This window comes from Aotus nancymaae, unplaced genomic scaffold (genome assembly GCF_030222135.1).
Source record: "Aotus nancymaae isolate 86718 unplaced genomic scaffold, 86718_ANA_hifiasm-v0.15.2.pri h1tg000003l, whole genome shotgun sequence".
In the NCBI taxonomy this organism is placed as follows: domain Eukaryota; kingdom Metazoa; phylum Chordata; class Mammalia; order Primates; family Aotidae; genus Aotus; species Aotus nancymaae.
The window spans coordinates 26863342-26890910 of NW_026988414.1; the positions used below are offsets into that span (position 1 = coordinate 26863342).

A 27569-nucleotide genomic window follows, 5' to 3' on the forward strand; every position below is an offset into this window, starting at 1 on the left:
ACTTGAACCCAGCCAGTAAGCTCCAGAGTTCTTTAACTCCTGCATAAACATTTCAGCTGCTGCAAGCGGGGAACTTTTCAAGGTTGCTCACCATCTTCTCTGCATTCATCTGCTATAATCCTTATCAGATTCTACAGCCTGTATCAGATTTTCCTTGTTGCTGTGAGTGGGTCAGCCAAATTCTCTTTAACTTGAGACCTTGCTTGAGTCGGGATTGCAACATCCTGGAAAGAATAGAATAAAATTTACTCAACTCTAACTTTTTACTTGGTTCGTAATGAACAGTATACTATTGCTTCAGTCAGATGTTTGTGAATAGCTGTGTGATCTCAAAATGTCTTCCCACCTGTCATCTCTAGAAAATGGAATGAGAGAGTAGCAGGCTGTAAGGCCATAAGAAACAAAGGAAAAGAGAAGTAAACTGTTAATTTTGTTGTAAATCCTAACTTTGGTGAAGTTTAAAAATTTGTTATAATACAATATGATTCCTGCTTGTCCTATCCCTAATTATGTTGTGGACTTTTTGAAATAAGCTATTTCTCTGTTACTGCTGTTACTGTTTAGAAATCAAATTTAGTTTTTTTCTTAAGATACATTTTTTTGGAAAATAAACACAGTTTCAAAGTTGGTCTTGTTAGCTAGGCTCGGTGGCTCACTCCTATAATCCCAGCACTTTGTGAGGCCAAGGCAGGCAGATCACTTGAGGTTAGGAGTTTGAGACTAGCCTGGCCCACATGGTAAAAGCCTGTCTCTACTAACAATACAAAAATTAGCCGGGCATGCTCGTGGGTGCCTGTAATCCCAGCTACTCGGGATGCTGAGGCAGAAGAATTGCTTGAAACTGGGAGGCAGAGGTTGCACTGAGCTGATATCATGCCACTGCACTCCAGCTGGGCGACAGAGCGAGACTCCGTCTCAAAAAAGACCACGTCTGGCTCATAAATGAAATAGGATGAGAAAGTGCCTTTCTTACTAACTGGTATAGCAAATTAGAAATAAACTCTTTGAAAACACCTCTTGGTAAAAATAGTTGCATTTACGGTTCATTTATGGTATGTTGGATATGTTTTTAAGTTTTCCACGTAATAATTCAGTTCATTCTCATGAGAACCATATTAGATAGGTGCTGTTATTATCTTTATAGATGGGAAACTGAGGTATGGGCTAGCTAGGTAGATGATTATGGAGTTCGTAAGTAGTGGAGCTGAAGTTGCATTCCAGGCAGTTTGGCTTCTGTGAGTTTACTAATCTCGGGGTAAAGACTTTGTCTGACTAGCAAAGTTTTGACAAGTGAAATATTAGCAAAAAGCGAAAGGTGAGTATTTTCATTTGAGTATCTTCACCTGAAAACAGTTGCCTGAATAAGTAGCTAGCATAGAAAACTTGCTTGATAGTTTACTTCCACATCAAATTGTGTTTATCCAATGTAACTTGCATTGATATCCCAGACGTGAAAAGAATATATATGACAATGACAGTTATTGAATTAGGTTCCACTTTTATTCTAGATCACTAATTCATATTACTATTCAGACTTGGAACAATTAGATTTTAGTTAAATTTCTTTTCAAAGATGCATATAATTGTCAGTGGTTACCATATTTGGGGGAAGGGATTGTTGACTTCTTTGAAGAAAGATATGGATTCTCTCTTCAGAGAAAATACACATGGGTTCATAGAGTCGAATTTTTTTTTTTTGTTTTTTGAGACGGAGTTTCGCTCTTGTTACCCAGGCTGGAGTGCAATGGCACGATCTCGGCTCACCCCAACCTCCGCCTCCTGGGTTCAGGCAATTCTCCTGAACTGGGACTACAGGCACACGCCACCATGCCCAGCTAATTTTTTGTATTTTTAGTAGAGACGGGGTTTCACCACGTTCACCAGGATGGTCTCGATCTCTTAACCTTGTGATCCACCCGCCTCGGCCTCCCAAAGTGCTGGGATTACTGGCGTGAGCCACCGCGCCCGGCCATATAGTCGAATTTTTATGTGTAATTACAGGATGTTCATGAATGCCCACAAACCTATTAAGAAGCCATGTGACCTTGGACAAGTCATTTTATTTTTCTGTTATTTAGGTTTTTGGTCTATAAGATGATACTACTTGACTTTTAAAGAGCCCTTCAAGCTCTTATGTCCTCTAACTCCAGATCTGTATTTAGGAGAAGGAGTGATCCTTTGATTAGAGCCACCTAGAGATCTGAGGAACGTGCTGAGCATTAGTGTAACATACCATGTGGATTTTGAGAGGTAAACAAGAAATACCCAGGGAATGCCTCAGAGCATTCCTGATCAGATCGATGACGGAAGAAAGGAATGAGAAGGTGGAGAGAAAGCTGTTGAAATTTCCTATTTACTTGCTTTGAGTGAATGAAGACTTGAATCATAGAACCAGAAGGGTTTCTCATCTGAAATGCAAAGGAGGAGTTGGTTTAATTCAATAAATTTCAGTTGAGTAAACATGATTTAGTTGAGGCACTGTTCTTGCTTCTGACTCACCATTTGGAAAATCTCTGTAAAATAAAATTAGACTCTCTGTCTCGAACATCATTTTGAGTATAAGTTTTGCTTCTTATATTGGAGTCCTGTTAAGCCAATAGGTGATCAAAGGAAAACATATCAACGCTGCAGGCTAATTCATCCTTCAAGAATAGAATGCTAGTACCCATCCTAGGAGGAGAATTGGACTATACCTCCTAAGGACAGTTTTAAGTATCTCAGAAGACTCTCATTGGGGGTAGGTGGGTAAGACACAAAGCTTTCTAAAGCATTGTCCAGAGGTTGTTGTTTGAGAGATCATAACAAATTAGGAGTGGAAGGAAGAAGGAGAAAAAGGAGGAAAAGGAGAAAGAGGTTTCTGGCCAGGGGCAGGGAGGGGGAAGAAGTTGCTAGGAAGATGTTTGGGTATCATACCCCTATTCACCCTTGCTTTGCAAAATTCTTGTAGGATGCCAGGTTGGGAATAATTGTTTTTGCCAAGAGTCAAACCAAGCTTGTTTTCTTGAAGAAGCAAGTCTTTGGAGGGTGGTGGCTTGAAATCTGTTGGATCTGGTATTTAGGTGATAACACCTTTGACATAAAGGCAACACTGATACAAGCAGCAGCTTTCCTTGGAAAGGCAGAGAGAAAGTGAAGGCCCAGAATGATGAGCTTACACTGACTGCAGACCCTTCTCCACTTCCAGGCACAGGCCTTGGGTTGGTGTCAGAGTTTACCTTAGCTGGGGTTAGGCTGTTCTCTGGTACTGGAAGAGAGAAAGAAGATATGATATTAACAACAACAACAACACACATATTACATATTTCAAAATTAAATACACTAATACACAGACAGTGCTATTAAACAGAAATTTATTTGTTCAGCAAATAAACACCATGTTCCTTGGAAAGTACTAGATGCTGGACAGAGGTCAAAAGACTTTTAAGAATCTGCCACCCTTAAGGATCTCTTTTTGCTTGGCATTCAAGGCTCTTTGAAATAAGACTGTGACCTATTTTGACAACTTTGTCCTGGATTATAACACACATACTTGAAGGAACTATGCCTGGTTTTCTCCCCAGACTGATTAACATACAGTATGGTTTGGTACCCATTAGAATCTCTCTCTCCAGGTTTTCATCTTCTACTTTAAGAACCCCTTCCTGCTATTGTTTGGCTCCTCATTGTTCTGGAATCTCACATCTATTTCCTGTATTTGCCTTGGTTCACATTAGATGCTTTCCTCATATTCTTCACCTACTTTAATTTTACCCATCAACCAGACCATGAGTGAAGGAACACAGCATGGGCTAGGGCTTTTCCTTTACCTGATCTCATTTAATTTTCACCAGAACTCTGAGATAGGTACCATTTCAGCCTGTGCAAGCTACTGAAATTGACTCCATTTTTGTAATCATCAATATATTTAAAAATAACTTCATATTTGACCTGTAATTGGAAAAACAATATCAGTTATTATAAATGGGAGGTAATTTTAAAAATAATTAGGATGAAGACAAATTATTTTTGTTATAGTCTATGTATAAGATAAACTATTGGTTCTCAAAGGCCCCAGCTGACTGTGAGACTAGATCTTACTTTGTGAGCAAGTGTTAAAGAGGTATCACAAAGAAGACTAAACAAAGGCTTTCTCCTTTTTTTTTTTTTTTTTTGAGGCATGTCTTGCTCTGTTGCCCAGGCTGGAGTGCAGTGGTGCAATCTTGGCTCACTGCAACCTCTTCCTCTTGGGGTCAAGTGATTCTCCTGCCTCAGTCTTTCGGGTAGCTGGGATTATAGGCGTGTGCTACCATGCCTGGCTAATTTTTGTATTTTTAGTAGAGATGGGGTTTCACTATGTTGGCCAGGCTGGTTTTGAACTCCTGACCTCAGGTGATTCACCCACCTCGGCCTCCCAAAGTGCTAGGATTACAGGGTTGAGCCATTGCGCCCGGCCACTTTCTCCTTAATATAATAAAAATGTTATATAGGCTGAAGAAGTGCTGAAAAGAACCATATTTTCTCATGATGTGGTTCAATGTTTAATACTGTGCTTGTTCATCTCCTAAAATCCTCTGAGTATCTCCCACATTTGAGGAAATCCTGAGCTTGCCTATTGTTATGTTAGCCCCATACTTCAGATGATGCACCTGACACAAAGAGAAGTTAAACAACTTGTTGATGGTTCCCTACTTGGCTAATGGCAGAGTCAGGAATCTAAACTCATGTCTGTCTGAGTCCCGAGTTTGTGCTTTTCCCACTTGACTGAATTTCTCATGCTGCCTCCTCCACAACACCTTTCCTAGAACTTTTAAGGAATGCTTCTCCCTGTTCTCTCACAGCATTTTAATATAAGTTGCCAAAGTGTCCCCAGTTTGCACCCCTACCAGCAATATGGGAGAAAATAGCAACATATTTTTGATGTTGGGATCTAGTGTTATAGTTTCTCATGCTCTTTGGGATGTATATTCCATGGCTACTGGATACCAAAGTCCCAGACAGTTTTCTTAGACTCAGAAGGGCATCCACTCAAAAGGGCAGCTTTTTCATCAAAAAGACTTGTTTTCTGGCTGGACGCGGTGGCTCACGCCTGTAATCCAAGCACTTTGGGAGGTGGAGGCAGGAGAGTTGCTTGAACCCAGGAGGCAGAAGTTGCAATGAGCTGAGATCATGCCACTGCCCTCCAGCCTGGGTAACAGAGCGAGACTCCGGCTCAAAAAAGACTTGTTTTATGTTCTGTTACCTACAGTGGTAGAAAGGCTTGCTAAATTTGTTCTCCATCTGCCATTAACTGGAAATTAAAATCGTAGTCTTTTGCCTCTTTAATCCAGGCTTCTTCATACTATACCAGAATTTAGGATAAGTATTACAGTGCCCTTTATAGGAGAGAAAAAAGAAATTGTGTCTCTAGACTTCTGTTCCTTTCAGCTTAAAATGGACACTGAAATGTTAAATATTGGACTGGCCTCATTTATTTCTCCTGTCTATTGGTCCAATTTGAATCTTAAGGGTTTTTCAATTGGAACTTTTTGTTTCTTGCAAATAAAAATTGTTCTTTGTAAGTTCAAATCAGAAGGAAATCTCTTCAGGAATCCTGAATGTTGAGGGTTTCCTAAAGACTTTTTTTAATGCAAAAGTATGAAACCTAATGTTGATGTTGGCTGGTTAATATTAACTGTGATTCAAGGGAGGGTTTTATTTTTTTACTTTAATGATTGTGTTAATTATAGTAAAAGCCTTCAGTTCAAGATAAAGAAAGCCTTTGGTCAAGTATTGTTTATTCAGTTGTCATTCTTGTTACAGGATTTGCAAATTTAGTGGAATTGGTGCCATCTTCCAGTTTATAGTTTCAGTCACATTTCACGTGATCAGAGCATGGCTTTCTCCTCTGTGGAGCAAACAGAGGGTTGTCTGATGTTTGGTTCCAGCGGCTTCCATTAAGCAGAGGGCATGTGTCCCTGGAGTCTGCAGAAAAGAGCACGACACTCTGACCCCAGATGGCACTCCATTTTGGGACATTGTCCAATTCTAGTTCTTAGAGTATGTGACCAACACCAGTTCTCACCTGATGTGAATACTTAGCACATTGTTACTTGAGGGGATTGTATTGTGTGAATTTTTCAAAACCACGGTTGAGAAGAGGAGACTAGCAAAAATGCAACCCAGTAATACAGTTCCATTTTTTTCCACTTTTTTCTTTGGCACACAGAATGTTTGATTTGTGAAAAACTTAATAACAGTAGTTATTTCTATAAGGAACACTCAGAATCTTGATAATATTGGAATGATGCAGATCTGTGTTCTTTCGTAGGAGCCTCTCAGACCTCACATAATAGAGTTCATGTTGTCAGTATTTAAAGAAAAACACCCTTAAGTTTTTGTTTTTCAGAATCACAAGTATGTGGATTTAAACTTGTGATCCTATTCCCCTTTCTTCTCTTAATTTAGTGAGGCAGCCAGCAAAAAGGTTTGTTTTGGTTATTCTAAAGAAGGAGTTTGGTTGTAAGTTTTGGAGAGCCAGACTTAGACTCTGTGTCTCTGTGCTTGTCCTTTAACTTTGATTAAATTCTCACTAACCGAGTTAGCTTGCCCTCGCTGGGCTGCAGAAATAGAAGCGTCTTGCACACATGACATATGACTGCCTCAAGAGCTGGCTGGTGAGAGGACATTCTGGAGAAGCCTGCTGATACTGTATAAACGAGAACTGGACAAGAGCCTGGAGATTGGATAACTCAGTGTGGCACAAGTAAAGGGAATAAAGTATTAAGGTGGCAAAATTGTATCCCGGTGTTGATAGGCTTCCTGAGTTCTTGACTTGAGCCTATGGGTTTAGAGTTCAAGGTTCCTTACCAATGCTGACAGTCTTATATTCTAGGTTGAGCCTCTGGGGGAGGTGCCCTTGCTTGCTGGCATGTTTACCAGGGGTTCTAGTGCTTCAGTCATGGATTCTCTCTAGCTCACATGAAGTTAATGAAAATGAATGTCCTTCCCTACAAATTAGAGAGGCTTTGAAGAAAATCAGATTACGTACACTCCTGCTGGAACTTACGTTTCTTTGAACACAGTTGGAAATTTTGTCACCCAAACCTTTACTTTCGGTGCAATTTCTTGGCTGGTTTGTTACTGTAGTGAATCTGCTTTAACTATCTTTTCTTTTTATTATTATTTTTTGAGATGGAGTCTCACTCTGTTGTCCAGGCTGGACAGCAGTGGCGTGATCTCAGCTCACTGTAACCTCTGCCTCCCAGGTTCAAGCAATTCTCTGCTTCAGCCTCCCAAGTAACTGTGACTACAGGCGCCCACCGCTACACCCAGCTAATTGTTGTATATATGTATTTTTTTTTTTTTTTTTTTTTTTTAGACAGAGTTTCACTCTTGTTACCCAGGCTGGAGTGCAATAGCACGATCTCGGCTCACCGCAACCTCCGCCTCCTGGGTTCAGGCAATTCTCTTGCCTCAGCCTCCTGAGTAGCTGGGATTACAGGCACGCACCACCGTGCCCAGCTAATTTTTTTGTATTTTTTTTTTTTTTTTTTTTTGAGGCGGAGTTTCGCTCTTGTTACCCAGGCTGGAGTGCAATGGCGTGATCTCGGCTCACCGCAACCTCCGCCTCCTGGGTTCAGGCAATTCTCCTGCCTCAGCCTCCTGAGTAGCTGGGATTACAGGCATGCGCCACCATGCCCAGCTAATTTTTTGTATTAGTAGAGACGGGGTTTCACCATGTTGACCAGGGTGGTCTCGATCTCTTAACCTCGTGATCCACCCGCCTCAGCCTCCCAAAGTGCTGGGATTACAGGCTTCAGCCACCGCATCCGGGCAATTTTTTTGTATTTTTAGTAGAGACGGGGTTTCACCATGTTGACCAGGATGGTCTCGATCTCTTGACCTCGTGATCCACCCACTTCGGCCTCCCAAAGTGCTGGGATTACAGGCGTGAGCCACCGCGCCCGGCCCTTTAATTATCTTTTCTGATCCCCGGGGTTTTACTTGCATTCTACATATGTTTGTGGAGCACTGGGTCATCTTGGGCTCAGTGTGGTGGAGAGCAGGAAGATGCTGAGACACATTAGCTTGTGGCACATGGCTTTATTTTTCAGGGATCACTGATAAGTTGGTACACTAGAGAAGATTGTAGGTAGAGCTGAAAAGATGGAATTATAAGGCTCAGATTTCTTTCCTTCCTTCCCTCTTTCTCTTTCTCTCTTTCTTTTTTGAGATGGAGGTTTGCTCTTGTTGCGCAGGCTGGAGTGCAGTGGCATGATCTTGGCTCACTGCAACCTCTGACTCCTGGGTTCAAGTGATTCTCCTGTCTCAGCCTCCTGAGTAACTGGAATTACAGGCGCCCACCACCATGCCTGGCTCATTTTTGTATTTTTAGGAGAGATGGGGTTTTACCATATTGGCCAGGCTGGTCTCGAACTCCTGACCTCAGGTGATCCACCCACCTCAGTCTCCCAAAGTGCAGGGATTACAGGCATGAGCTACCACGTTTGGCCAAGGCTCAGATTTTGAATAGAGATTTCTAATTGACATAGAAACTGGAGGAAATGGGGTGGAGAGAAAAACTGAGTCGGGTTCTAAAAACTTGTAGGAAGGTGGCAATGTGCCATGGAAAATAGGATCAACCTCCATGAGAGTGTAGAGAAAATAAGAGAAGTGAGTGGCGAGGACCCCCAAGAGGGGGATTTATGGTAAAACAATGGTCAGAAGTGGCAACAGGATACCCTGTAATGCTTTCACCTCTCCCAATGCACTGGGTCCTGGAGAACACTCCAGTTTACTCTGAAAAGGCCCTTAAGAGACATAGTGTCTTCTGTGGACAAAGAAGACAGAAAAGAGATTCCTTTAATATACCACCCACTCTGTGCCCCACCCTTGATGAACACTTCACTCTGTGAAGTTGGCAGCATTACTCATTATAATAGCTACTGTACACTTACTTTGTTCCGGGAACTGAATAGATGCTTTACATATATTATCAGCTCTATTTTTTGGAGAAGATACAGGGGCTCAGAGTCCCTAGGGTTCCAGAACTAGTGAGTAGCAGAGTCAGGCTTCAAACCTAGCCTTCTCTGACTCTAAAACCTGCTTTCTTCCTGCTGAAACAACTCAAGACAACAAAGGAGTTAAGGATTTGAGGAGTTTTCTGCATCGTTGAATAGACCCAAAGGAAAAGAAATAAAGACAGTGACTAAGATTTGGGTTTGTCTGTCCCCCCAACTGCTTTGAGCACTTTCATAAATAAATATAAATCCTTCAGGCCGGGAGAAGGTTGAACACCTGAAGATGTTGATTCTTCAGTGGTGTAAGCCAAACAAAATGATTTTTGCTGATAAAGTCACTAAACCATTTCTCCCAAAATTCTCTTGGAAAACCCTCCTATAACAGCAGGGAACATTATCCAACCAAGTTTTTTTCTGCAAATAAGGGCTTGCTTGCTTGTGTTTCTGTGTAGCCTCGGGGTGTTTATGAATTAACTAGTCCCTTCCCTTCAGATCTCTTTTATTCTGGCATTATGATTGTGGTTGAAGAAATGGATTTTTTTTCTATGACATAGAATGTTGACAGATTGATTGCTTTTTTAGAGGAAAGGTTCTTTTTTCTATTTGCTACATACCCCCGACCAGGGAAAAGGCAAATAGTGGTATTGTTTGCTGAAGTCTTCCTTTGAAGGTTGCTCTGGGTTTGCATAGCGGAAATCAGTAGAGGAAGAGAGACTATCTCCAACATTTTGTTAGAGTTTCTTCGTAGTTCCACAGTGTTGAAACAAGGGCTGGAGTACAAGACAGATCTGCTTTCAGAAATCCTGGCTCTTGTGAGGTTTAGAAGTTCTGAGACCATTTAGCAGGTGGCAATGGGAATGTTGAGGGTGATAAATAGGATCTTTGGTTGCCCAAGTATCAGTGACATGATATAGATGGCGTTAAACCTTTAGGAGCTCCTTATTTATTTGTTTGTTTATTTTTGAGACACGGTCTTGCACTGTTGCCCAGGTTGGAGTACGGTGGTGTGATCATAATTCATTGCAGCCTCAAACTCCTGGGCTCAAGTGATCCTCCTGCCTCAGCCTCTCCCCACCACATCCAGTCAGGAGCTCTTGTAAAATCGTATTGTTGACAACATGAAGGATTATGTTTCTCAAAGGTTAGTATAGATTTGTACAATATTCATGGATTTCTGGTTTCAGTTTTTACATATTCATTTCATAGCCCTCATTTTGAAAATTAGCTATTAGCAAATAATTTTGTGTAGGAAATTGTATATGTATTCAAGTGAAAGATGGAATTATAAGGAAGTGCAGTTATCTATTATCTTTTTTTTTTTTTGAGATGAAGTCTTGCTCTGTCACCCAGGCTGGAGTGCAGTGGCACAATCTCAGCTCACTGCAGCCTTCACCTCTTGGGTTCAAGTGATTTCCTGCCTCAGCCTCCCAAGTAGCTGACACTATAGGTGCCTGCCACCACGCCCAGGTAATTTTTGTATTTTTATTTTTAGTAGAGACGAGGTTTCACCATGTTGGTCAGGCTGATCTCGAACTCCTGACCTCAGGTGATCCACCCACCGCAGCCTCTCAAAGTGCTGGGATGACAGGCGTGAGCCACTGTGCCCAGCCTCTATTATCTTATTGTAACTAACAATCAAGTAAGTATGATGCTTTTGCTACTTCAAAAAAACTGTACCCAAGTTACAGATTGTTGGAATTAATAAAATTCATTGGATCTATCTATCTATCTATCTATCTATCTATCTATCTATCTATCTATTTTTTTTTTGAGATAGAGTCTCACTCTATCACCCAGGCTGGAGTGCAATGGCGCTATCTCGGCTCACTGCAACCTCCGCCTCCCAGGTTCAAGCGATTCTCTTGCCTCAGCCTCCTGAGTAGCTGGGATTACAGGTGCATGCCACCGCACCCAGCTAATTTTTGTATTTTTAGTAGAGACGGGGTTTCAACATCTTGGCCAGGCTGGTCTAGAACTCCTGACCTCATGATACACCCGCCTCGGCCTCCCAGCCCTGGGATCTGTATATTTTTAAATGGACAATTTGATAGCAGAACCTCTTTTAGAATGATAGAATTCCTCTGGAATGATTGGATAACTTCATTTCATTTTTGACTTTTAACTTGGAGGATTTCTTATCCCTTTTGGCTTCTCAAATTTGACTATTAAAATGTTGCCGTTAAAAGTAGGAACACAATTTCGGAGGTGAGTACCAGCCCATGACCATTCTGCAAGGCCTCCTAACTAAAGGCAGTTTCCCTGGAATTGTGGTCTATAGAAGGTTTCGGGAGTGTGAGGAGGTGTAATTTAAAGCTATCCTAGCAAGGATACCCTTAAGAATAGAGGGTGCAGTAGCATCTGGAGGCCTGAAAAATTAAACTGCAGCAGCCAAATTAGCTTCAGAGAAGCTCAATGAAGCTGACGGGTCAGCCTGGGAGAAATAGTAGGGTGACTCAAAATCCCCTCCCACCCACACGGCAGCCACGTTCTGTCTTCAATCATGGGTGCGGTAAACCTGTTTTTCTGAGTTTCCTGGCCTTCAGTAACCTTGCTAGGCTTGTCCCTGAATGTGGCTGCCGATTCAGAGGCACATGATCAGAGAGGCAATTAGAGAACAGACCTTTTCCAAAGCAAGCATGTTCTGTTGAGCTTAGAAGTTTCATGTCCTAATATTCTAGGACCCTGTACATCTCTCTGGAGATGAGGCACATGAGTCACATCTGTGATTCTTGCTTTTGCATCAGCATCTCATGAATAGGCAATCAGAGCTTTGGCACCAACCTATTTTCAGTTCATATCTGATACAGTTAAATCCACCTCCTGCTTTGTAGTTTACTGGCAAGTTGTTATTGATATAAGACATCTAGAACACTGTAAATATATAACATTTTTATTTGTCTATTATACCTCGATTAAGAAAAAAGACATCTAGAAGCAACCTCATCAAGAGAGATACTGAGGCTGGGCACCATGGCTCATGCCTGCAATCCCAGCACTTTGGGAGGCTGAGACAAGATCCCTTGAGGTTAGGAGTTCGAAACCAGCCTGACCAACATGTTGAAACCCTGTCTCTACTAAAAATATGAAAAAGTTAGCCGGGTGTGGTGGTGGGCACCTGTACTCCCAGCAACTCTGGAGGCTGAAGCAGGAGAATCACTTGAACCTGGGAGGCAGAGGTTGCAGTGAATGGAGATCATGCCACCGCACTCCATCCTGGGCAACAGAGCGAGACTCTGTCTTAAAAATAAAATAAATAATAAAAAAGAGAGATTGATAGCTATTGTTGGAAATTTCAGCTTCCATCTCACTTGTGGTAACTTTTTGAAAGTTTGTTGAACAAAGTAGAATACACACACACACACACACACTCATTTGTTTAAGGTTTAATGAATTAGCTATCATATAACCACTGTTTTTGAAAGATGAAAATTAGTTGCTGACTATACATTTTGGGTATGTGAACTATTTGGATAGAACCATGAGAAATGCATTCAGAACAGCAAATAAAATCATAAGAGAAATCGCTTAGTGGGAAGGGGCATGTAAGAGTTGTTGAAAAAGGGCCAGGCACAGTGGTTTAAGCCTGTAATCCCAGCACTTTGGGAGGCTGAGACAGGTGGATCACAAGGTCAGGAGATCGAGACCATCCTGCCCAATATGGTAAAACCTGTCTTTAATAAAAATACAAAAATTAGCTGGGCGTGGTGGTGGGCACCTGTAATCCCAGCTACTCGGGAGGCTGCGGCAGGAGACTCGCTTAAACCCAGGAGGCAGAGGTTGCAGTAAGCAGAGGTCACTCCACTCCACTCCAGCCTGGCAAGAGAGTGAGACTCCATCTCAAAACCAACAACAACAACAACAACAACAACAACAACAGAGTTGTTGAAAAAGTTATTTTTTGAGAAACTAGCTCTAATGCTAGTCAAGTCACTTGCTTTTGGGGAGGCCTCAGCTTCTCTGTCTATAAGGATTGCAGCAGGGGTATAGTGGGAGTGGGCCTTCAAAATTCCATGAGATTTTATCTACTCACACGACAGTCAAATGGAGCATGACTTTGTGGAAGGCTCTCTTCTTCTGCCCAGAGGGGCCAATTTCTGTCCCAGTGAGATGTGACACTTGTGTGGTCCCTGCTTGGAGATTTCTCTCTTCTGGAACCTGCCCTGGCTCAGGCAGGAGGGCTGACTCTCACCCTTAGATGGGAGCCCAGCTCTAAAGCTCACGGGCTGGCAGTGTTCTTGCGGGAAGGAGAAAGACCAGTCAGCCCTCTTGTTACTGCACAAGCGAACAGCTTCTGGTAGCTGTACAGACACATGCACTTTCTTTCCTCACTGTATTTCCTTAGATAGATTTAGTGCTGTAGGAGGGTAGAGGGCAGTCGCGGGAAGGAGTTCCTGTTTTCCTTTTGGCTGTGCCAAATGAGGGGAAAATCCTCCCATCTTGTCTTTTTGGTATATCTTGCTCTCTCTCCCTTTCTTCTTTGTAATTCTCATTTCTCATCTCTCTTGGAAATGTACATGTCAGTTTCAAAAGGGCACAATGTTTTGGTGAGGAAGAGGTGGGAGAGCAGGTGCCAGGTGCTTACTAGGGTCATCATTTCCCCCTTCCCAGCCAGCTTCCTGTGAATATATATGTGTGTATGTGTGTGTGTATATATATATGTATGAGTGTGTGTGTATGTGTATGTATACATGAGTATGTGTGTATATATGGATATATATAAGTGTGTTTGTGTTTGTGTGTGTGTGTGTGTATATTTCTTTTGCCAGCATCACTGAAATCTGTCTGCTGTCTGGTGTTCCAGGTTTTGTTTTAGAGAAAAGTGAAAAGAATTTATAATCCCTGCTGTCATTTAAGCCACCCTTTTGTGGGTAGCATAGGGTTCACCCTCTCAGTTCATTGTCCCAAAGATGCTGCATCAGAAAGGAAAGACTTCCGCCCCATTACTCTCTGTCCCCTTACTCTGCTTTATTTGTCTTCATCAATCCTACCACCTGCTGCTCGAACAACCTGCTATTATTTGTCTATTTCCCATCCCTGGTAGAATAGAAGCCCCATAAACGGAGGAACTTTGCTTCTGTTGTTCACTGAATCTCTAAGGTCTGGAACAGCACCTGGCATGTGATAGGCACTCGATAAATATTTGTTGTGGCTAATGGGAGCCCTGCAGAGTTAAGGCTGCAGTTGTTTGTGGAATTCGTAAGTGTAATGAATATTTATCTACTATTCCTCTTCCAAGGAGATCACACAATAATCAGACTTTACGCTATCCAGTTCTCAGGTCTTCCGAGTTTTGACTTGTGAGGTATGTTAATTATTATAATAGAAGGCAGTTTATCTGGTTCAGATTTATTGATGTGTAATTTACACACAGCAAGACTTCCCCATTACAAAAGTATGATGAGTTTTGACAAATGGATACACATGTGTATCTACTTCTGCCTTGCTCCTTTGTAGTCTGTCATCTCCTCTACCCATGAGCACTGACCGCCACTGCGCTAATTTCTATCTCCTTCGTTTCACCTTTTCAAGAATGTGATATAAATGGAATCATGCAGTATATATAGGTTTTTGCGTCTGGCTTGTTTTTCTTAGCATTAGGCTTTTGGGATTCATCCAGGTTGTTGCATGTATCAGTAGTTTGTTCCTTCTTATTGCTGAGTAAGTGTCCCAGTTTTATTTATTTATTTATTTAATTTATATATTTTGAGACAGAGTTTTGCTCTCGTTGCCCAGGCTGGAGTGCAGTGGCACAATTTTGGCTCACTGCAACCTCTGCCTCCTGGGTTCAAGCAATTCTCCTGCCTCAGCCTCCCGAGTAGCTGGGATTACAGGCATGTATCATCATGCCCAGCTAATTTTGTATTTTTAGTAGAGATGGGGTTTCTCCATGTTGGTCAGGCTGGTTTAGAACTCCTGACCTCAGGTGATCTGCCCGCCTGGGCCTCTCAAAATGCTGGGATTACAGGCGTGAGCCACCGTGCCGGCTATTTATTTTTCAGAAGGAGTATCGCTATGTCACCTAGGGTGGAATGCAGTGGCACAATTTTGGCTCACTGCAACCTCTGCCTTCCAGGTTCAAGCACTTCTCCTGCCTCCTGAGTAGCTGGGATTACAGGTAGCCACCACCATGCCTGGCTAATTTTTGTATTTTTAGTAGAGACGGTGTTTTGCCATGTTGGCCAGGCTGGTCTGGACCTCCTGACCTCAGATGATCCGCCCGCCTCCAGCTCCCAAAGTGCTAAGAATACAGGTGCGAGCCACTGCGCCCAGCTCCAGTTTAATTTATTCACCAGTTGATGGACATTGTGACAACTAATTGTTTCCAGTTTTTGGCTATTCTATATAAGGCTGCTGTAAATATTCACAAATACCTAGGATGGGCTGGCTGGGTCATATCCTAATACTATGTCTAACTTTAGCAGAAACTGTCCAACTATCTTCCAAAGTGTCTCTTCCATTTACAGTTCCACAGGGTATTGAGTCCCAGTGTCTCCATACACACACTAGCACTTTTAATTTTTAATTTAGTGTGTGTGTAACGGTATCTCATTGTGGTTTTAATTTGTATTTCTCTGCAACTAATGATGAGTGTTTTTGCTTATTTGAGGAGGTTTTAATTTAGTAGTCTGTTGTATTCTGTAGATAGTAATAACTTCAAAATATCAGCGACATTTGCAGCGAAAATGTCTTTAAAAAAGTGGTCAAAGGTTTCCAGCAGTGACTTCTGCCATGCCCAAACTGTGCAAAACAAGGTTGAGGTGTGGAGTTCGTCACAGTTTGGCAAGGGGTGATCCACCTGCGTGACTGATGAAACTCAAAGAGAGCGCGTCTCGGGCTTGAGGATGAGGATTGGCCGAAAGTCAATTGCGTGGCCCTGCTGGCCTTGGGAGGCTGCCCAGCCTATAGCTAAACCTGGTGGTTATGGGAAGCCGACTTAGATTCCATTACATTTACCGGGATGCCTCAGGAGTCACCTGGGAAGCTCAGCAGTCCTTTGTGACCCTCTCAAACATATGGTAGAAGCTGCTGAACACAGAGCTCCCTCTCTCGGGATAATTTGCCCAAATCACTTAATCAAGCTTGAGAAATGAGTTACCACAGGCCCAGGAGTGCCAGTACCCTTGAATTCTGACACCCTATTCTCCTGTACATCTCTTAATTAATTAATTAAGCAGATATCTTCTGAGTGCTTACTACAAGCCAGGACCCTTTGGTATACTAAGGAAGACAGGGATGAAGGAAACAGGAATGGTCTCTGCTCTCATTCAGAAGGTAGAAATCCTCTTTCCCAGCAGAGCCTTCCTAGGGAGCACGTAGGAAGGGCTCCAAACCCACATATCAGTTGCAGGGGAGGAGATCAGGAAAGGACATTGAAGAAGTGGAGACCTAAGTTTGAGACCTAAGAGTCAGCCAGGCTAACAGTGCTTGAGAAAGTGTCTTAGGACAAGAGAACCCACCAGTGAAGTCCCAGTGGTAGGAGAACGTGCAGCACATTCAGAGCCTGTACATAAGTCTCCAGAGCATAGCTTAGCAGGTGGGGAGCGGTGAGAGAGTAGGCTGGAGTTCCAGAAGGGAGGCCAGGTAAACCTTGGTGAGCACTGGACTCTACCTTCAGGTGCTGAGGAGCTGGCAAAAGGTTCGAATCAGGGGAGAGGCATATTCAGATACTTGGTCTAGCGGAATAACTCTGGGTGCTCTGTGGCAAATGGATGAGAGGCCAGTGAGGTGGTGGTTGTGGTCATCCAGGAGCCGGATCAGAGTAGCCTATTGCCTGGGATGCCTGTGCAGTGGGATCCTTTCCAGCCAGTAACTGGAAATGTGTGTGAGGGCAGAAGTGAGTGTGCTGCGTTTGAAACATTGAGAAATCTAGTACATAGTGCTGCCTCTTTTATAGCTTTTTTTTTGGTTTTGATTTGTTTGTTCACTTCCTTCGAAAACCAATGTGGAAATGTCCCTTTGGCTTCAGTTACCTGAGCAGAAGGGCCCGGGCATTGCCAAACCCTCCTCTTAGGACAGAAATGTTCCCAGTATTGATCTTTGTGTTCTGAGATGGGGGAGCAAATTGTGCAGGAGGCCAGGGCAGTGCCAAGGTGGACGGGAGGAATTGGAGCAGGAAGCTTGCCTATTTGTGCCCAGCAAAGCCAGGTAGAACTTTGTACTGCGGCTCTATGCTACTTCTTACCAACCTTCTCCATGTGCTTCCTGGAGAGTCACTGGAGTCAGAAGCTTTTTTTGGAAATCCAGACACTTTACTTCCAAGAAAATGCTGTCCAGAAAAACTCATCCTTCTCTTCTTCTCATGAACGTTGTGTAGAGGTGTGTCTTCTCTTCCTTTGAGCTTCTCCAATCAGGGTTTAGGGGAGGTGATATTCTGTATTTGGGTTTGGCTCTGGGTACTCCAATGCTAGGCTATTAAGATTTCATCCTTCCTGCTTTGCCCCTCCTACCTTTTTAGAAACCCACAATGGATTTGCTAGAAATATAATGGAATGTCCTGTTTAGACAGGATATAACCATTTCTCAGCTAGAGGATATTGGTGGAATGAAGAAAGATAAATGGGGAGAGGGAACTCATATTGCTTTGGCACTTACAGTAAGCCACGTACAGTGTTGGGAACTTATTTATATTATCTTGTTGAATCCACAGAACACCATACAAGGTAAGTATTGTCATCCTCATTTTATAATGAGGAAATTGATGCTCAGAGAGCATAAAGCCTTGGCCAAGGGCACATAGTTGGGAAGCCGGGTCTATTTGATGTCTGGGCTTTTTCTGGTAGTTTTCCTTTTCTTAACTGTACCCTCCTCAGTGTTACCTGGGGGATCTGACAAGATTCGTGTAGCTTCTAAATCAACAAAGTGATTCCTGGAGAGCAGCTTTTGTATGAGAAAAATCTATTTATTTAATATTTCTGGAATGCACGCTCTGTCCTGAGCCACTTAGAAAACAATTTGGGATTACAGGCATGGGTCTCATAATGCTGTTTGGGCTGCCAGTGCTTTGGGGCCAGTGGTCATCTTTGAACAAATTGATGCAGTGCTGGTTTAACTCTTCCTCTTTTTGGAGCGAGAAATTTTGGGGGTCTGTGTCCTTCTAAAAGTTTACTGAACAAATGATAAAGAAAATAAATAGGTCCTGGCCGGGCGCGGTGGCTCAAGCCTGTAATCCCAGCACTTTGGGAGGCCGAGGCGGGTGGATCACGAGGTCAAGGGATCGAGACCATCCTGGTCAACATGGTGAAACCCCGTCTCTACTAATACAAAAAATTAGCTGGGCACGGTGGCGCGTGCCTGTAATCCCAGCTACTCAGGAGGCTGAGGCAGGAGAATTGCCTGAACCCAGGAGGCGGAGATTGCGGTGAGCCGAGATCGCGCCATTGCGCTCCAGCCTGGGTAACAAGAGCGAAACTCCGTCTCAAAAAAAAAAAAAAAAAAAAAAAAAGAAAATAAATAGGTCCTAAGGCTTGACTATTTCAGAGGGATTCTTGATTTATTGGACTGTCTATGAATGAATTAGAATACAGAGTGGTAGGCTGTCTCTTTTCAGACACTTTAATTTCCTCCAATCTCTTGACTTTTCTAGAAGTTTTAATCTAAGTCCTTGTGAGGTGGGAGATAAAAGGATGATGTTCTACTAGAGACTGACTTTGGCATTGAGGTTTCATTTGGACTCACAGATTTCCAGTCTAGTGCTTGGTTTTATCATTATTATTATTTTAGAGAATTCCTAAGTCTCACAAAATGAATGTTTAAATTTTTTTTTTTGAGACGGAGTCTTGCTCTGTTGCCCAGGAGTGCAATGGTGCAGTCTCCGCTCACCACAGCCTCCCTTTCCCGGGTTCAAGCGATTCTTCTGCCTCAGCCTCCAGAGTATCTGGGATTACAGGCATGCACCACCATGCCTGGCTAATTTTTTGTATCTTTAGTAGAGATGGGGTTTCACTATGTTGGTCAGGCTGGTCTCGAACTCCTGACCTCGTGATCCGCCTGTCTCAGCCACCCAAAGTGCTGGGATTACAGATGTCAGCCACTGCACCCAGCCTGTACTTGGTTTTATATTCCTACCTGGCTACTGCATTCCTAATTCCTTCTGCTCCTTGTTCCTCATGCCCAGTGTCCCACCCTATCCTTGCCCCAATCCTCTAGAGGCCACAGTGATTCATTCACTGAGCCATTTTATAAACAAAGCTAGGAGAGTTCATGGTTATCAAGTACCAGCAGGGCCGAATTTTCACCTGTGTGTCTTCCCTTCTTCCATTTTTCATCTTCTGCCCCCGCCCCAGCTTTAACTTTAACTTCTTGGGACTATTCCAGCATTAATTAAGGGCAGCTGCTGCGTGGGTGGCTGGGACACACAGAATGTAGTATCCCCTGTTCATGAGGACGCCTTCTTGCCCTAGCAGGACAAACAGTTCTCCAAGGTGGCACCTGTGAGGAGTAGTGGGGCGGTGTATTCAGGTGCGGGTGGAGCGAGGCCAGAAGTGTGCATATGTCCTGCCCGTGGGAGCTTGTTTGTCAGTTTCACAGTCGATGCCCTGAGCCTGCCTTAGCAGACTTGTTTCTCCATGGGATATTGCTTTCTTTCCACAGAGACACAGCGCTAGGGTTGTCCTCATTACCTGAGAGCCAGGTGTCGGTGGCATTTTCTTGGTGTTTTATGCACAGTCATCTGAGGCACGTTGTGGCTTTCCAGATTAGGAAACTGCTTTATTGATGGTGCTTTTTTACGATGTGAAGGACCCAGTTGTGTAACCCATTGTAAATTTAGTCTGTAAGGAAGTTCAGAGAATAGTATGTCACTTTAGGCTTGAGGCAAAATTTACAAATGCTGCTGACTTTTGAGGTAAGGGGAGGCACTTTCTTAGAGAGACTCTCTGGGATTCCAATATGCCATTTACGTTCTCAGTGTTCTGGCCACCTGAGAGAACCTCACTCAAGACTATTTTCAGAAGTGGATTCTTCATTCCCAAATGATAATATCCATGGAACTAAAATGATTAGGACCGTAACAACTGGCTCCCAGACTGCTGTTGGAAAACCTCCCAAATTGCTGTTTGTGGGTGAACCCAGAGGTTGGGAGCTGGGGTCTCATGACCCATTGAGAAGCAGTCATGACGTGGAGCTGTGTGTTGGAGGTCTCAGCTGAGAGGGCTGGATTAGCAGTCCTTGTTGGTGTATGACTTTGCAGTAATAACTGACGGCTGTTTCCCCTCCTGCTTTATCTTTCAGTTAATGACCAGCCACGGCGTCCCTGCTGTGAGCTCTGGCCGCTGCCTTCCAGGGCTCCTGAGCCACACGCTGTGGGTGCTGGCTGAGGTAACATGGCTTACTGGCCTCAGCTGAGGTTGCTGCTGTGGAAGAACCTCACTTTCAGAAGAAGACAAACAGTAAGCTTGGGTTTTTCTGGAGGAAGGGGGTGTCTCTCATTCTTTTCTTTGTGGTTTTGAGTTGGGGATTGGAGGAGGGAGGGAGGGAGGGAGGGAAGGAAGCTGTGCTGGTTTTCACACAGGGATTGATGGAATCTGGCTCTTATGGACACAGGACTGTGTGGTCCAGATATGGTGTGTGGCTTATCATAGGGGCAGATTTGTAGCCAGGCAGAAATATTAACTTTGATTTGTGCTAGGTCCCAGGCATGAATTCTCATCCCTGGGACCTGGCACCGAATTGCCCCTGACCACCCTGCTTTTTCCTTTGGCTGCAGCCCTGGGGGCCACCTGGCTCTCCAGAAGCCCCTAACGGGCCCCTGTGTTTCTGGGAGTTGTGAGTGAAGCGAGTTAACAGCTCCACCCTTAGAGATCAACGCTGGGTCCCTTGGTGTCAATCTGGACCCTTTCGTTACAGATTTTCCTCAGGCCTAGAGGGATATAGTAACTGAGACTTGTTTTATTTCTGCGGAGGGTTCTAAGCCGTTGACTTTCCAGATGGGCCAATAATGCTTTGAGTAATCCGGAGATCATCTTTAATGCACAGGTGGATGGAAGGTTCCACAGAGGGATGTGAGGGCTGTAGGGCAGGGTGAACTCCCGGAAGCTCAGTCTCTGAACACCCTTCCTTAGAGATCCCATCTCTAGGATGCATTTCTCTGTAGGTGGTTTCTAAGTCTCTTTTTCCTGTTATTTTTTTCCTGGATTCTAAGCCAGTATCCCCACTTGGCTGTCTTAATGAAACTCATCGTGTCTGCAACCAAAATGATCATCTTTCTGAAATTCAAAGGGCCGTAAGGGACTTTGGAGAGAATTTAATTCAGTTTTCCTCAAACTAGAATAATGCTTGCACTGTCTGTAAAAGAACAAAAGTATCAAGGCACCCTTTTGTTCACCAAATTTCTTTTTTATTATAGCGTTACTTAAATATGTAGGTATGTAAAAGTAGATATAAACTTCTTATAGGCTGTCATTATACAACTATATGACCCATACATATTTACAAATAAAGTACAAACAAAATTGCATAATCAATACCATTCAAATTAACACCTTAAATGTGGTGAGGCAGCTGCTCTTGTTCAGCCAAAACCAAATTATAAATTGCAACGTGAAGATGGCAGTAAATGCTGTAGCGCTGATCGTTTGGAGTTTGGCCGGTCTGTATTATCATGTGCTAAAGATTGCACTCTCCATCCATTTTTCTGCTTGTACGACCTTAATTTGATGGTATTTGGCTTTCATTGGGTCCAGTCTCATATTTCATAAGTTGAATCTGCATCTGTTCCATTCTCATTAGCTTGCTACAATTATACTGATGCCAACACCATCATAAACACAAATATAAATTTGGGCTTTGAAATCTTGTGCCAGAACTTGTCTTTAAAGTAAGCATTTAAAAAATCCATGTGTTTATTAGACTTTGTTTGGCTGACTATTGAAATGAGAACGAAGTGTTTAAAATCCTCCTAGAGAACTTAAACATAATCCCTCCCTGTATACAGAGCCTCACTTAAGAAAAACTGATTGCGTTCAGCCTCTCATGTTACAAATGGGGAACCTGAATTCCAAGGTCATTAGTGAGAGAACAGGGACTAGAATCTATGGATCCAATCTGTTTTTAGTAAGAATTGTAAAATATAATAGATAATATTATATTAATACAGTAAAAGCAAACACTTAGAATGAACTTCCATGGGTGAGGCACTAGCTGATTAGACATTATTAACTAGATTGATTCCTTTTTTTTTTTTTTTTTTTGAGATGGAGTCTCACTCTGTAGCCCAAGCAGAAGTGCAGTAGCACAATCTCGGCTCACTGCAACCTCTGTCTCCTGGGTCCCAATTCAAGCAATTCCCCTGCCTCAGCCTCCTGAGTAGCTGGGAGAGAGCCTCACTCAAGTCTGTTTTCAGAAGTGGATTCTTCATTCCCAAATGATAACATCCATGAAACTAAAATGATCAGGACCATAACAACTGGCTCCCAGCCTGCTGTCAGAAAACTGGGATTTTAGGCACACGCCTGAAAGTAGCTGGGATTATAGGCACACGCCACCATGCCCAGCTAATTTTTGTATTTTTAGTAGAGATGGAGTTTCACCATGTTGGCCAGGCTGGTCTTGAACTCCTGACCTCGTGATCTACCCTCCTCGGCCTCCCAAAGTGCTGGGATTACAGGCGTGAGCCACTGCGTCCGGCCAGATTTATTCCTTTTAAGGCCACATGATATACTGTTATTTTCACATGATATACCCAGGGAACTTGCTACTCAGAAAGGTTAAGTAACTTGTCTAAGGACCACACCCTAACAAATAGCCAAGGTAGAGTTCAAATCCAGATAATCTGACTCTGAAGTTTACACTCTTAACTCAGTGTGCCAAATGGCTTTTCAGTAGTATCATTATTTTGCCTATCCTTCATCTGAGAATATTGGTTTCTGACTCCTTCCTTGCCTTTCTCCCTGCCTCCTACGGTTATCCCCAAGTCTTGGTATCCTGTATGTCTGTCCTTGCTCTTGTTCCTTCACTACAGTGTGGTGTGGTCCAGGTCCCCTGCCCCTTCTTATCCTGGTGGAAGGGACCCACTTGCTGGGAAATTGTCTCTGCCGTGGTTTCTCTATGGTGTGTGTCCATTAGTGAGTAGTAGAGAGAATCCTGTCATCTTGGCAATGAAAGGAGGGCTATGGCTCTGGGGTAGTCTAGTCAGAACCTCTTATTTTATAGATGAGAAAGCTAAGGTACATAGTAGAGAAGGTGTTTCCGCAAGGTCACCCAGCCAGCCACTGAGCTGCAACCAGAAGCTGAGATCCCCAAGACTAGGGCCAAGCCTCATTCTGTCCCATCACAGTGACTATTCTTCCCTCCTCCAAACTATTTTTCTTTTTTTATTTTTTTGCAGCTGCATAGCAGCTTGAAGGTAGAAGAAAGGGCAGGGAAGAGGTTTCCTGTGCTTAGCCAGGGAAGGAATCCTACAACAGGATGTGGGGTGGGGTCACTCAAATCAGGCCAGACTCCACTGGTCTTGCTGCGTGTTGTTCAGTGTTGCAGATGGGTTTAAAGTGTTAGGATAAGAGAGATAGGCAGGCTTAGCCAAAGGCAGTTTGTAGCCTTGTGGCAGAGTTCTCGTTAAAAAGGAAGTGGGGTGCAACCCCCTGACACAAACGGGCTTAAGATATTATATCACTGCTTGCTAGCCTGTTTTCCTTACCTCCCTTCCTGATTTCTAAAGGAAGTGTATTTTGCTGAATCAGAAAGAAAAGTGATTTATTTCAGGTTACTGATGCTTAGATGGTTAGAGTTGGGAAGATCTGGCTTGCACCTTGTACAATGGATGGAACTGGAGCTCGGGGGGCACAGGTGTCCAGACTTGGTCAGTCAAGAAAGTAGCACCAGAACTAGTCTCCCGGTGGCCCTGTAGTTGCAGACCCTTTTTTGCTTTGCTCTATCTGTATACTAAAGCTTTTATGTCTCTGAATCTCAAGTTCTGACCGGTAGCTACTTCCCAATCCACCTGGCTTGGATTTCTAGATTATATTGTTTAGACATTGGAACCTCTTAAGGGTTGTGGGGCTACTTTGTTAGCTCACATAGTAGGGGAAGAAGTTAGCAGCCCGTGATAGCTGTTGCCTGCAGTGTCTGGAAGTTAATTGCGCATTTCCTGTCTTCTGAGATCCTGGAGTATTTACGCTTGGCCTCAGAGCCCAGCACAGAGCCTGGCACTTGGGACATGCTTAATATTTACTAAATGAATGGGAAATGTATTAAGGCCCATTAGTTTGCAGGCCTTGAGGAGGCTCCCTACATAAAAGCCTGTGTGCTGCTGCCAGGAAGACAAGAAAGACTATGGAAAAGGCTGGAGCTGAGCAGTATACCCCAGAGCAACCCTGTTGAAATGCAGTGTGCTTGCCTTTTCATTCTGTGTTATTGTTTGCTGGTAACTCCTGGGTCCTCTTCTCTCCTGTGCCCCTATTCTGCAGACTCATGGGGGACCATCAGCCAGGGTTAGTTTTTCCGTTGTTTCTGCTAGGCAAAGAATACATTGAATTGAGTTGTGAAAGTTGGGTACAAAGCTCAGTTTGGGTCCAAAGTAACAGTTAGCTTGTGTGGGTGGCAGGTATTCAGTACAAACAGGGCTGCGGACAGGAAGGGGAAGAGAACTTCAGAGGTTTCAAGATCCTCATCTGGTTTTAGGCTGATCCAGAGGCCAAGGTCCCCGTGGAACAAACTGGACAAAGTGAGGGTGGCCATATGGCCTGTTTTCTTTTGCCTTTATTATTAATTTTCTCAATAGATCTGACTACTCATGTGGCTGGGAAAATAGCTAATTGTGATTTTTCTTTTTTTAAACTGAGTCTCACTGTATTACCCAGGCTGGAGTGCAGTGAAGCGATCTTGGCTCACTGCAACCTCTGCCTCCTGGGTTCAAGCAATTCTCATGCCTCAGCCTCCCGAGTAGCTGGGATTACATGGGATTACAGGCACACATCACCACAGCCAGCTAATTTTTATATTTTCAGTAGAGACGGAGTTTTACCATGTTGGCCAAGCTGGTCTTGAACTCCTGACTTCAAGTGATCCACCCGCCTTGGCCTCCCAATGTGCTGAGATTACAGGCATGAGTCAATGCGCCCGGCCAGAATACCACTATTTGGGCATTCTTAATGAAAAGGAATAAGCTATCAAAAAATTAAAACTCCTCATTTATGAGCCTTTAGAGAATTTTATAGGATAGACGGGAACTCTCTGCATCCTTTCCCTATTTCTAGTTTCACCTGACACATTTCTTCCCTGTCCTTACTCCTGGAGTAAGGACAGCAGCACAGGCAGCAGTGGTCATGATTCCAATCCCAGCTTGGCCACCATCTGCTTCAGTGGCCTAGGAAAACTCCTTTCTCCAGAGCTTTAGTTTTCTGTTCTATGGAATAAAACAAATAGACATTTATTGTTTGATTTGGATAAATATCAATTAAGCATCTATTACGTGTGGGATGGTTAGCTGGGAACCAGCCAGGCGTGATCACTGCTTTCATAGAGCTTACAGTTCAGTGAGGGCAGCAAATGTGACACACATCATCACACAAATGAAAACTTAACTATAAACTGTGATAAGGATTATGAAGAAAAAATCTAACAAACTATAGTACTGTCAGATGTGGTTTGGGAGTTCAGTTAGAGTGACAGGTTGTGACGTTAAAGCTGGGAGCCCTGAATTTCAATCAGCGGTCAGCCAGGCAAAGATCAGAGGCCTAGGCTGGGCGTGGTGGCTCATGCTTGTAATCCCAGCACTTTGGGAGGCTGAGGCGGGTGGATCAAAAGGTCAGGAGTTTGAGACCGGCCTGTCCAATAAGGTGAAATCCTGTTTCTACTAAAAAATACAAAAATTAGCCAGGCATGGTGATGCACACCTGTTGTCCCAGCTCCTCGGGAGGCTAAGGCAGGAGAATTGCTTGAACCCAGGAGGCGGAGGTTGCAGTGAGCCAAGATTGCGCCACTGCACTCCAGCCTGGGCAACAGAGTGAGACTCCATCTCAAAAAAAAAAAAAAAAAAATGATCAGAGGCCTAGAGATCAGGGGGATCCATTCCAGGCAGAAAGACTCGGGGCGCCTGTCCCCTGAGTCAGGGAACGGAAGGAAGCCAGTGGCACTGTTGGAGTGAGTGAATGAGACTGGCTGGGGATGAGTTGGTAATAGACATGACTGGATCATTCAGGGCCTTGAAACTGGGGAAGGAGGATTTTATTTTATTTTATTTTATGTGCAAAAGGATGCCCTGAAGTGGTCAGGCCACATTGTCTGGTGACTCGAGAGAGAGGGAACTTGAGTGACAGTGGCCCAAGAAAGCAATTGTAATCATTATGTATACACGGACCATTTTATGCTCTGTTTCTTTTTTCATTTAACACTATTTAGTGTGCATGTTCACATATTTCTAAATCATCTTCTTATTTAGAAAAATGATTTCGGGTGTGTAGGCTGTGTTTTATAGTTTTGAAAGTAATACTTTGATACCCATTATTTTCTTGATTCTCACAGCAATTCCGAGGTATATGCATTACAATTTCTGTTTCACAGATGAAGAAAGTATTGTTAATAAGTTATTGGCTGGGCCTGGTGGCTCACGCCTATAATCCCAGCACTTTGGGAGACCGAGGTGGGCGGATCACTTGAAGCCAGGAGTTTGAGACCAGGCTGCTCAACGTGGTGAAACCTCGTCTCTACTAAAAATACAAAAATTAGTCAGGCAGGGTAGCACTTGCCTGTAATCCCAGCTATTTGGGAGGCTGAGGCAGGAGAATCGCTTGAACCCAGGAGGCAGAGGTTGCAGTGAGCAAAGATTGCACCACTGCACTCCAGCCTGGGTGACAGAGTGAGACTCTGTCTCCAAAAAAAAAAAAAAAAAGTTGCTAAGAGGAGGGCTGGGAACTTTGGCTCCAGATCTACTGTAGGATGATGCCTGTGACATTCCTGATAGCTTTGCAGTAATCCATCAACACAGTTTCTATAAGTTTAAACCCTGTTGCCAACACTTAGGTTATTCCATGTGTGCTGTTGCAAATAAATTACTGTAAAGATTCTATACATTTAATTTTTTATTATTTTTCTATTATTTATGTAGGCTAAAATCTGAGGAGCAGGATTACTAGGTCGAAGGGAAATGGCCCTTGCAGTGTATGATAAGATGTCTTTCCAGAGGATCCAGCCAATTCGAATAGCCACCATCAATGCTTGAGACTGTGGTTCAGGGAAGGCAGGCCTGGTTTTAAAAATCGTTTTCCCCCTCTAGCAATTTTCTGATGTGATCCTTAAGATTTCACTTTAGCGTTCCCAGGTCTCATTGATGTGTATGCTGTTTGCAATGGGTCTAAAATTAATTTTTCTTCACATTTGTATCGTGTCATCCCAGTGATTATTTAACAAATAGTCACTAGTGATTAAATAGTGATTCCTTTTCTAATTATTTTTGGGATATTTATTAAAACATTTATTATAACCTGGATATGGTGGCTCATGCCTATATTCCCAGCACTTTGGGAGGCTGAGGTGGGAGGACTGCTTGAGACTAGGAGGTCAAGACCAGTCTGGGCAGCATAGCAAAACTCCATCTCTATAAAAATAAGGAAATTAGCCAGCCGCAGTGGTACTTACCTGGAGTCCCAGCTACTTGGA

General features: G+C 43.4%; 1 protein-coding gene across 2 annotated transcripts in view; it reads left to right on the forward strand.

Annotated features, from left to right (window-relative positions):
- Positions 1-27569, forward strand: part of ABCA1 (ATP binding cassette subfamily A member 1) — a 155849-nt gene that overhangs the window by 4479 nt on the left and 123801 nt on the right. For both annotated transcript variants that reach the window (XM_064379401.1, XM_064379391.1), the window contains exon 2: positions 20208-20365. In XM_064379401.1, coding sequence (XP_064235471.1) covers positions 20300-20365 — 66 coding nt within the window. In that variant the 5' untranslated portion in view covers positions 20208-20299. The remainder of the gene's footprint in view (positions 1-20207; positions 20366-27569) is intronic.